Below are 12,492 nucleotides of genomic sequence, written 5' to 3' on the forward strand. Positions count from 1 at the left end.
GCCAAGCATTACAGTCAGATTGGGAACACGCTGCTTCCTAATTATGCTGGGAAAGTAGAACCCAAGATCACTCTTTAAAACCATCATCCTCCCTGATGTGCTTTGACAGGTGAAGGTGGCTGCCTTTGGGGACGCTAGAGGGACAATCCCGCTCTTGGCTCTCCTCCTTACTGCTGACGGGCTGTGTCTCCAATGGCAATGGGGCTCTGTTTGGGCAAGGTGAAAGTCTTTGCACTGCTGCAGCTCCCGGTGCCTCCCATTCAGACATTATGGCCCTACAGAAGTGACACCCTAGAAAACTATCCAAGTAAGCTGCAGACTGGAGACTTCTTCAGTTCAGCATTTGTAGCACAGCACATGTCCTGTTCTTCTTTCATTACGGAAAATATGGATCTAGCCTTTCAGGCATTTCCATGCCATTATTTTCAGGATTTCAGCTACATGAAATATCCTGCAAAGTAATCAAGACTAGGTTTTCTAAGGGGAAACAAGCTTTGACTTCTGTTGCCTGTCTCTAGTGCAGAAAGCCTGCTGATACAAATAGCAAGCGTGACTTTACTGCTTCCCTACTTTATTTTACCGTCTTCGGCACCACACAGCACATATTGAGTGCTAAAGCTCCGCAGTACTCATCTATGTGTTAAGGAAAAGCAAGTTCTGTGCTGCAGGTCTGCAGAGCTTTCTGCACTCACCCTCTTCCATCAAGAGTTGAATTACTCGTTAAAAGATTGTAAATAAATAATACAACAAAGAGATTATACCACGGGAAGAGCCACAGGGGATCCCCACATGAGGCTTTGCTCAGGAACCCCATTCCCCTGGCCTCAAAAGCCCCTAGGAAGGGCTCCTTTCAGGTGGCCCTTAGAGGGAGCAGTTATAGTTTATTATCTGCATGTTCATTCAGCCCTTGGACATTATTCCCGGCTGAACTGCTATTTACCCTTTCCTGAAGTGACCATCTGCATAACAGACTTTTATTCTGTGCCCTCCTGCCTGTCTTCACATCTTGTTATCATTCCTTAAGCAGCTGGCAAGTGGGAACAGGGCAGGTAGCACATTGCTGCTGCGGAGGCAAGCGCTTTTCATTATCTTTCATTGACCTTCACTTCCTAAATATAAAAACTTGTAAATAAAAGTAGTTTTAGGGCATTCACAAAGGCTAACTCTCAGCTTTATTACCCAACATTTCTGTGCTATTTACATATGGTTTCTTATTTCTTTGCTCCTATGTATGCAAGATAAACTGTGAAGCTGAAGCCACTGGTGGTTAATTGGCCTGAGAAGAAACAAGTACCAAAGAGTTAGCAAAAAGCTGACTTTTGTGCACCTTCCAAAGCAAATGGGAGAGGAAAGGCTCTCCTGCTGCCTGCAGAGACAGGTATATTTGTAGTGGCTGTAGACAGGAAAGTTCTGAGTGATGATATAAAGCAGCAATTTGCAGGAAACGCCCTTAACGCAAAAACACTCTTACATCTTGAACTTCAAGTGCCTGCAGTATAATTAAGGCTACCAGGACAGCCTCCGTGCTCATCTTCTCCCTCTCTCTGTACAGGGGACGAATCTGCTGCTGTGTGACCCTACTGAACTGCTCTTCCCACGGGGCAACTTCCAGTGCCTTTTCCAAGGCACCCGGGAGAACCTTGTCCTCCTCCTTATCCTCAGGATCCGTGTCCTTAGGATAAGCAAATGCTGCTCTGTGTAATTTCATGCCCCTTTAATTTGTGCTGAACTGTATTTGTTGAGGAATGTGTGCTAACGTCTACCTTTCTTTCACCAAATCTACAGACAGAGCTAAAAGGCTTACTTTAAGGAAGATAACTGGCTTAAAATATAACTTCTAAGTGTCAGTTATCTTGCCTAGGGAATATAATACTGCTCAATTGATTTAGCAACTAAATATTATATTAGAGTTGTCTGCCTTAAGCTGTCTTCTTTCATATTCTTAGATAATTCATGTTTTCTTATTTTGGATTGTGCTCATTTATTTCTCAACTTCAAACTTACCTTTATACTACAAATGTAAAACTGTCTCATGTTCAATTTACACAAATGACAAAAGGCAGTTATACTTCCCTTAGCATTAAAAGAAGCTTCCAAGAAATTCTTAAAGAACAGCTTAATTCCTGCCTGCAGGACAGTTCTGTGTCGTCTCTCTCCTCTCAATCTTTGACTCTGCACCTTTAAACAGGAAACCCTGATATGAAATTTCTTCAAATGATTTCTAAAAATTTGACTCTGTAATATCTCACCTGCCACAAGATTAATATCCTAAAGGAACTTCAATAATTTAATAAGGCATTCATTCCAGAAAAGCTTTTGGCTATTTTGAATCAAGCTGAGCTTCCTCAAACTTTTCTGTATTCGAGTCCTCAATTTACATTCAAAGATTTAATGCTAAGATCACTGCCAATTACATTCACTTCAAATTTTTCTTCTCTTTTATCAGGCTTTAACTGTTTCCCTTTTATCACTGTTTAAGGTGATGAAAATCCAAGTGTCCCACAATCTCCTGCCAAGGCTATTTATGCTCTCAGTATCTTTTAAAAAATCTCTTACAGGTGATGTGCTACAAATTGTCATGGATCAATAAGACAAATTGAACTTTATAATATTACATTCATTATCTACCTGCTTTCTCTGACCCTATTAGTGTAACATCTGAGCATCTCACAATGTTTCTCCTGGAGGAATGCAGCTATTCCCATTTTAGAGATGGTAAGCTGGGCAGAAATGGTAGCAGAAATTTGTCTAATGCCAGAGAAGGAATTGAAGCAAGATTTCAGAAGTTATAGGTTTGCAACCCAGTTTCTAAGGAATAAGCAGATTCTTGAAAGAAAAGCAATCAGTCATTCTGAAAGATCTCGAGGCCTGCAGGTACTTTTGCTGTCTGGGTCAGGATTCAGGTGAGTGTCCAGGACATGCTGCCCAAAGAGGCTGGACGAAGTTGCACAAACCCTAGATGCTATTGAGGTTAACACTGATAAGCATTTACAGTGCATCTGCAGGGTCCTTCTATGCTTTCATTGGCATGCCTCATTGGCATTTTAAGTATATATGCTTAAAAGCATATAAAATATGCTTTATTTCTGCCACTGGAAAGTGTTGTTCTTAATTTAATAATAAACCTCTAGCTTCAAGAGCAGCAGACAAAACTGCCAAGAATATTGCCTTCTGTTTTCTTTGGTTGTTAGCAAACCCCGGGTATCCTAAGCTTGACCATCTTAACTAAGAGGTAGAGAGTTGAACAACTAGGTATTCACCACTTTAAATTCCACTAGCTGTCCTTCTTACTCATCCCTTTATCCACAGATCTGCAGTACTTCTGTGTTCTTGTCATCGTGCTCACCCTCTGAACAGGAATGTAGCTACAGATGGTATTTTGGCAAGGTAGAAGGGCAGCTGTAGTGGTTTCACATATTGTTAGAGAGGTTTCAAGTGCTGCGGCATCTCTCACGTGGTTTGGTGACCTTGCACAAGTGTCCTGCTGGCGCATTGTCACAGGCTAACACAATAAACAACTGAAACATAGTGCATCATGGCTTCACTTTTGTTCTTTTTTATTTTTTTTTCCCCTGCTTTCTGGATTGCTTGCTAAAGAAACACAGCGTTCTCCCAGAAATTCAGAACACGGTTATGTAACAGAATCTCCCAAATTGAGCGTTTATACTGAATTCATCATCATGGTGTCTGAGCATCTGTTGTACTTAAAATGAGAAAACAATTTACGTGTAGTGTTTAGTCAGAAAATCCTGCACAAATCCAGGAATGATGATAGGCTCATCTAAGAGCTTTTTTTCCCCACATTACCCCCGTTCTCTCCTAAGATGTAATGTTTGTAGATGATGGATTAGGTGAGTGCCAAATTATAGCTTGCACTGAAATTCTGCCCTAGCTGTGGCATAATCAACGTTAAACATTCGAGGCTGAGGAAGACTTCATTTTGATCCTCACATAAAGTGAATTACAGAACAGTCGTTTATTTCTGTTTACCCATCCTCTCGCTCATCTGCTAGCAGCGAATGACAAGAGTAGCTGACTGGCAAGCCAGCCCCAATGTCCGTGTTCAGAGGAAGTGGCAGCTGCTTCAGAACCACATGCTCTCCTGAGGCCCCACAGGCAGCTCTGCTCCTGCTACTCCACTGGGATTTTTTCTTCCTCACATCCCCTGCTATCTGCAAGACAGGGCAAATGACTGTGGCACTTGCAGCCATTGTGGCAGCATTTGGATGGCAGCAACCCATCGCCTTTTACATTTATGCCATTAGTGTAGTTAATTTTTTGGTGTGGGCTCATAGGTGAAAAGTTTCTATCAGAGGCATCGCAGTAGCAAACTCTGAGGCATCCACAGCTCATCTGACCTCTTAAACTGGTAAAATTTTACTTCCTACTGCAGTCCACTGGACGATTAATGAAACATCAAGTTGAAATATTATGTGAAATGGCTTTTTTCCTGCTTGTAAATGTGTTAAAGTAAGATTTACAAAAGAAATAAGAATATATTAAAATCTCACAATACTTATAAAGGTCCTATATTTCATTCACAGTCTTTTTCTTTATTCTCTAGTGTTTGCATATAAGCAAGATATTGAAGAGGAAAGTAGGAGGACTAAGGATATTTTAGTAACCATATCAATCTAAGACGCCAAGTCAGCAACCAAAGTAGCTGTCCTACTTAACACGGGATTGTCACTGCTCTCCTGAAATGCTACAAAACATCCAGCTCCAGCATCTTAACAGAGATGCCTCAGAAAGCCTAAGCCTGTGACTCACCTTTCATTTGTATGTCTGCAACCAGAGATAGTTACTTTATACCTAAAGCAGCAGATGTTACTTCTTTTAATGTCATAATTTGTGCTGAAAATAACACACAGTCTTAAGTGCTTGGAGGGGACCCTGCATGAAGCTCACCAGCTACCACCGGTCAAAGAGAAGTGTCCAAAGTTAGTTCCTCTTACCAGCTGGTCCAAATGAAGTGTTAGGCACCATCTGCAGGTTAAGTGCTAATTCCTAGTCCATATTTATTTTTAGTAAAATAGATTCCACCACCAGGTACAGTTACCTCTTGACTGCATTTCTATTTTACTGCGTAATGCATTACTGCATTTCTCTGAGTGCTTCTATACAGCAGGAGAGAAGTAGGAGAAAGAGTTCCTTTCTTTTGTTCATAACCTTATTTTTGAAACAAAATGGAATTCTATTATTTTTTATCTTTCTATGAGAAAATTGCTGGCATATTCCTATAAATGTGCATGATGAACCTTTCTATTAAACCACTATTTTATTGGCATTACTTTTTAATCAAGCACTAACTGTCAAAAGCAGTAAAAAAATTCTCAAAACATGTCAGCAACAGCCTGAAGAACTTGGCTTTTAATATAGTAAAAATGTTAAAGAGATTCAGAGAGAGAAAATTACTTAAAATAAATGTTTCTGACATTTCTCCTTTGTCGTATAAAACTAAACTAATGTTTTTAACCGACTTTAATCTTAAAACCATACTAGTCTGATAAAATGCTAAATTGCTGGAAGTCTAAGCTGGTCATGTAAAATTTATTTTATCAATTTACCAACAATATTAGAATACCTCAACGCTGTAGGCTTATACATATAACAACACAGACAGGTAGATGATTGGGTTAATTAATAAGTTTGTGGGTAATACCATCTTGGATGCTATTAACATTTCTTGGTAGAGTATGTTGTGCATGAGAAAAAAAGATGTTTTAGTTCTGCAAGGACAATTCCCATGAATTGCAATTTGTATCTTCCTAATGGCGCAAGCAGGGCGCTTCCCAACGCGGGAACGCTCAGCTCTCCCACTGTGAGCCCGTGGAAGCTCCCTGAGAGCAAAAAGGGACTGAGGATGGAACCAAAGAGCTTAAGTTTGTGCCCCACTTGAACTGCAAGGTGCTGTGCCCTAAGTAAGCCAGAAGTGTCCACGAGAACGAGGTAAAGACATTAAACACAGGTATTTTACCTGTGAATACTTGTGTATTCAAATTGTGACACAGATCAATGGATCACTGTAAGAATTCAGAAGCAGACATTAATATCCATCTCAAAATCCTAAACAGCAATGACAAAAACTTTAATATCCTCCTTTTCTTTCTTGAGAACTTATTATTATTGAGCAACATACCATAAATTTTTGTCCCTTGCCAAAGATGGGAAATTCTCTACTGCGTCACTGTATGTTTGTCGAGAGCCAATGGGTCTTGGTCTAATGAGACAGGATAAAGCAGGATTGGTTCTGCAAAGCCAGGGTTTATGTTCCCACAGATGGTGCTACACCTTTCCATGATGTGGGAAATACATTAAATGCAACTAAGACAAGTCTAAAATAAATTTTCATCCACATTAAGCAGATATCCTAGCATCAAGGAGACATTGCAAAAATACCTTTTTGTCCACAAAGTGAGGACCCTTAATGTCATACCTGTTCAGACTCACAAAATTAATGGTACAATTAATTCTCAGGTAATATGACCCTACTGCTCTTCACAATTGCTTTTAAAAAGATCTATATTTTAATATAGGATTATGCAAACTTGTTATTAATATGTTTTAAGTCATTAGAATTATTTTGCTCACTGGACTTCTGCTAGACAGAAATTACATTTCTTTCAGTGTTCTTATTAAATTTTGTGTAAACAAAAATACATAATTTTTTCCTTAATGAGTTCTTAGTCATTTCTTGCAAGGACTCAGAATCAAAACAAGCATTTCACTTGTCTTCGAGAAATTTCATTTGCTTCCCTCCCTGCTGTGCTGCAAATTTGCTTTGTATTCACTTTCAGTCAGGTATCCCAGCCAGTTATCAGGCGACAAAGCCTTATAAGATCATAACAGCTACAGATGAGCTGGTCCGTGCTGCCATTCACTTCCTCTCTAGGTCCCTGCTCATTTACAAATCCAAATAGTTATGTACTTGCTTCTAACACTTCCAGGTGAAAGAAAGAGTTTTTCACCACACCCAGCAACAGCAAGGGGACATGCAGGGTAAAACACGGCGGTATTTCACAATTCAACTGCTCTGAGTTCCAATCTGCCACTGCAGCATCTTGCAGTGATCCAGCATTTCTACAAGGTTTACCCATGCATCTAGGTTAGAACTCTGCAGTGCACCAAGGGTTTTGTCTAATTAAAAAAAAAAAAAAAAAAAACACTAAAAAATTGCTGTAAAGAGTCTCTGGCACTTTTGACATCGGGGTACACGAGCAGAGCAAACTACCACCTTCTGCCTGGCCAAACAGGCAGGATCTGACACCTAGACACGTAAAAACCTCCTGCCACTGGCTCTGCCCCAAGGGCCACGTTTCACCTCAGTGAAGGATTAAGAAAAAGAACAAAAACCAAGCACAGGAGAAACAGCATTAATAGGGGTACAGCGAGTACAGGAGCTGCACAGCTCCCTACCAACGCTGCCAGTATGGTGTCCAAAAAGTGCTGCGTCTGCTCCTGCTCCAATGTACTTTATTGAGTGATGAAGCAAGGGCCCATTCTGGATTTTCATCGGCTCAAATGAGAGTAATTAATCTTAATTCTCTTCTTCTCACCAAAAAAATAGAATTTTTATTGGTGGAGGAAAACAAGGGCTCTCAGTTGCTTTGTGGCAAATTAAGCTTAAAGGGAGAATCTTCCCAAGAAAATCAATAGCTATAGCAAGATTCTATATTGTTTTTAAGTCATGGAACACAAGCCAGACCCAGAAGAGATTTTTTAGCTTTGCAAGTTTGCTCTTGTTTTGCTCAGTTTTTAATACAATGCGATCATTTGAAAAAGTGAATTTTTTACCTATAAGCAAGCTCAGTTGCCTTCATGGAAGACTCCAGTAATACTGACAATGGGTTACAGGATTACAAGCATTTCAGAAGCTCCAAAGAAAGGCGGCCAGAGATTAGAGGGATTGTAACTGTAAGACAGAAAACGGCGACAGTTTTCAGAAGTTCATTCGGCACTGGGCGCTTTTACAGTCCCATACCTTGAGGCAGGAGGATCTTCTCAAACTGCAGTGAGAGCAGATTTCTCAGCCATCCTCTCCAGAATGGCTCACACCCCAGCACAGGTGTGAGGGTGAGGAAGAGAGGGAGGAAGGCAAGCCTGCAGGGGCAGGGCATTGGAAAGTGAACTCACTTCAATGGGCTGCTGAAGAGCACCAAGGGCCTCAAGCTGGAAGCATCACTATCATGCCAATATAGTATAGGTTCGAGAGATCATTTATGGATTAGCAAAGGAAATAACTATTCTGATTTCTGATCAGTTCAAGGTTGTTTAGTCATTGTCACAAACCGCTATTGATACCCTGCAGTGTGGGTGTGAATTTTGCAGACTCAGTGTCTATAGAGGACATCAAGAGAGGACTCTGCCAGAGAGACGACACTGCTCAATGCAGAGCCCACCACACTCTTGTCTGCAGCCATCCTATTTTGGGGTCATACATAATTTAGGAGTCTTATTTCTTTAAGTCCTATCAATAAAAATAAAGAGTCTGATATTAGCTCAAGGCTTAGAGAGGTTGTCCTCAACTCACACTTAGAAAATAAGGGAGAATTTGGTCCTTGCTTTTAGCTTATACATCTTGCCTAGTCCTGCACTTTTATTTTGGCTTGTTGTATCAGCTAAATTAACCTCATTCATTGCTATTCTGTGACTTTGTATAGAAGGAATCTAGTCAAAAGCAGGTATTATTCCTTATTTTCTTGCTAATTCACAAGCTAATTTACCTCATAGACTGAATGCATACATAAAATATATACATAAAAATGCAGGTATAAGTACAAAAAATGTTACTGAGTTTAAAAATTTCACTGAGTGCCAAGTCCCAGGAAACAGGACGCTCTCAAAGTTCAGTGGTATCACAAACCAACGACTAATGAGCCCACAGCCTCCCCGTGCTGTACAGTAAAGGCTCTCATTAATTCTTACAAGACCTTTAGCAAAGGCCCCGTGTTAGGGCTGTCAGAGTGCAGGAGATGACTTCACTGTCTACTCTGACATTTTTACTTTTTCGTTCCAGTTTGGTTTGTTTGCTTGCCTTAAAAAACATCTACTGTGTGAACTGTAAAAAGGTCAACCCATAGCTCCCAATCCAGAGAGGAGAAAATGACTGAAATGAACACATTATAGCAGCAATTTTGACCCTTGCATTCCTTTGAATCTTAGTTGTAAATAGTAAAGCTGCATCTGGAAGAGGATCTAATCTTACCACAGCACACACAAAATGCCATCACGGAGGGGTTTGGGAGTCTAGGAAAGGACAGAGAATAGGGAAACTTTCAGTTTTACATTTGGAAAGCCTGTAAGATCCCTTTCTGATTAATAAAGCCTCAAATATCAAATTGTGACAGACAGGTAATGACAGTGCAGGTTATGTACAATTTGCGTTGTTACATCTCTCATCATGCCTATCATACTGATACATACTGAAAAATAAAAATCAAATTAACACTGGTCTTGTTAGCACTGTATGAATCCACTGATTTCAGTATACTCACTTTAGATTCATGCTGGTACGTGGAAGATAGGCACCTGCTTCTTTTACTGCAATCCAAAAATACATCAAAAATTCCATGTCAAACCATAGTGCAGTTTTTCTGCTAATATAATCTAAAATCCAGATATTAAGATGTAAATGCTCCTTATGATTCTTTTCTACCTGCTGGTATAAGTTTCTAGCTAAACAGATTTACCTACAAAGCTTAAAATTTGAATTAGCAAGCCTAGTGTCCTCAAACTATATAAAATACCCATGCAAAATGTTTCTCTGAGCCTGACAAGCTCATGTTCTGAGGAGACGCATTCGTCTATCCTATCATGAGCTACCCTTGACAAGCTCCATTTTCTCTGGTTTTGCAGCAGTGACAGTGACTTAGTCCTAGATATAATTTAACCTTTATTATTGTATTCCTACATGACACTCAGTACTTATCATAATACACCACTGTGATTAGCTCACAATAAATTCCAGTAAATTCAGTTAGGAAAATGCAATTACTTGTATGCCATTATAACTCTTTGTTCTTTTTCTTTTGTTTCTTTACTTCTTCAACTGTTTGAGTTTAATACTTAGGCTACCTGGTCTATAGGGTTCAGAAAACATGTTTCTTCAAATACCTCAAACCCTTGACTCTTCTGTGCTTGATTTGAGGCTGGAGAGTAGGGATTACTTAGTGTCCATGACAAGGGCCACTGCAATAAGTAACTGAGTCAACCCCCTGCAGTGCAATTCATAACTTGATGTGGGTAAATTCACTTAGTGGCAGTTTAGAAGACGACACACTGGTGCTGTGCCAGTTGGAGCCAGATGGTAATTGAAATTAATAAAATCATTCTGCAGACTGCAGAAACGCTGAAAAATTGCACTGTTACAAAATATCCTAAGCATGGTTGGGATCCTAACACAAAGCACTCGGAGTGTACAGTATTTGTAAACAGGGTACGGTCTGATTTACCACTGTTTACTTTTAATGTTTCTTTTCCCTGCCTTCTAGGTTCAGCTAATCCACTATAACCATGAGCTCTACACAAATGTCACAGAAGCTGCAAAGAGTCCTAATGGTTTGGTGGTAGTTTCCATATTTATGAAAGTAAGTAATTAACATTCATCAATATCTAACATATTGGATGGACTTACTTTCCAATGAACTGCAATTCTAGACTGCTTGTTACAGCATCAGAGTGCCTAGAGGCTCCAAGCTGGACTCTAGAGACCACCTGATCCTGGGGACTGACCCCGATTCCCTGCTCCAAAGCATTTCCAGTGTTAACAGAAGGAACATTTCCAAAGCACTTTAACCTGAAGTAAATCGCTTTCATCACCACAGCTTACATATTTAGTATCTTTTATTTCCCTTTAGTGCTCTTTAATCCCAGTTCTTAAAAAATCCTGTCAAAACATCAACCTCAGCATTAAAATATGTATTTCATGGAGCATTTTGGAAGATCAGATATCAAAATTACCTTTTGAACAGATCTAATATTTCACAGAGGTATTCAGGCCATCGCTTTCATTTGGTATGTACTGCATTATGATCAACAACCTGGCTGCAATTCATGGAAGTGGAAGGGACCTCTGGGGGTGAGCGGGTCCAGCCCCCCACTCAAACAGGGTCACCCGGAGCCCTCTGCCCAGGATCGTGTCCAGAGATGCCACCAGCTCCAGTGCTTTGTTACCCTTCCCATACTTTTATCCTTAGTAAAGAAGGTTTTTTTATTGCTGTGCAATAATATATGGTGATAATGTATATATCACTCCACACAAAAAATGCTGCCTAGGTCTGTTTGTCGCTTTTTCCTCTTAACCCTCCCAAGTATGCCTGTCTTAATGTAGGCTGAAAATTCCATTTTTTTTTTAAATCTAGCCATTTAATTCCTGTATGCAAATTAAAGAGAAGATATATTTGCAAGCTAAACAACGTGCTAGAAGGAACTCCACCACTGAAAATGTATTTCTTAGCAAACATAAAAAGACTAGAATACTATTTGTAAAAACCCTACACTATTATATTAGCCATATGCACATACACACATATGTGTATATACACATGTAAGAGAAACATCTTCCAGAAAGTGAATGTTTGTGTGATTATTTTGACAATGAACATTTTCTCTTCTGTAGGTATCTGAATCATCAAATCCATTTCTAAATCGTATGCTTAACAGGGACACCATAACAAGAATAACTTATAAAAGTAAGTTTGCTTTCATTTACTGTGGCTAATAGCTGTATGCTTTAATATCAAATAACAGATTTAGTCAAAGAAGAAATATATTATAATGGGCAAAAATTAAAGTTTGCACTGCTGGTAACTCTGCACAATAGATTTAGGGATTTGAAAAATCTAGTAAGGGCATCAGTTCGTGTAATAAACTTTGAAGTTCAAAGCCTATTTCACATTTCACCAAACAAAAATTAATGAAATTGTATTTAACAAATACATAGGCTGTACTCATACAGAATACTCAGGAGAAGTGGTCAGTGTCAGCAACTTGAGTTCCATGTGGAGCAGCATGTATATCATACCAAAGTACCTGACGATGCTACATCATTACTTGATCTACCATGCAATTATGTATTTAATATTAACCATTTCCTCACACAAAAATATGATATGTCTATTCAACTATCGTTGCATATAACAGAAATTATATGAACAGGTCGTTAATATAGCACATATGTTTGCTCTACCCCCATTTGGAATGTTTTTAACTGCTAATGGTCAAAATTCCATTTAGCAAATTGAGTAAGTGGAAAACTGCAGCTTAAATGTCAGCTAAAATTAGGGTAATTTAGAGAAAGTCATGAAAAACACATAGATCTGAATGGATCAAATTAAACTTCTCATGAAAAAATATTCCCTTTGTTACCTATTCACTTGAATTCCAAACAGCCATTAAGTTGCTAAAATAATAACAATACAAAAATTTAACTTTTGAAGTACAATGCAACCTGAAAAGTTAAGGAAAATATCTTAAAATTCCACCCATATTTGT

At 39.2% G+C, this 12,492-nt stretch overlaps 1 protein-coding gene across 1 annotated transcript in view; it reads left to right on the plus strand.

Annotated features, from left to right (window-relative positions):
- The window catches only part of CA10 (carbonic anhydrase 10), a 147,783-nt gene that overhangs the window by 127,750 nt on the left and 7,541 nt on the right, over window positions 1–12,492 (plus strand). Inside the window, exons 6-7 of the mRNA XM_026046751.1 lie at window positions 10,491–10,586; window positions 11,618–11,690. Of these exons, the coding sequence (XP_025902536.1) occupies window positions 10,491–10,586; window positions 11,618–11,690 (169 nt within the window). The remainder of the gene's footprint in view (window positions 1–10,490; window positions 10,587–11,617; window positions 11,691–12,492) is intronic.

The sequence above is a fragment of the Nothoprocta perdicaria genome, unplaced genomic scaffold, assembly GCF_003342845.1.
Source record: "Nothoprocta perdicaria isolate Ctin4 unplaced genomic scaffold, notPer1 scaffold_46, whole genome shotgun sequence".
NCBI classification, from domain to species: domain Eukaryota; kingdom Metazoa; phylum Chordata; class Aves; order Tinamiformes; family Tinamidae; genus Nothoprocta; species Nothoprocta perdicaria.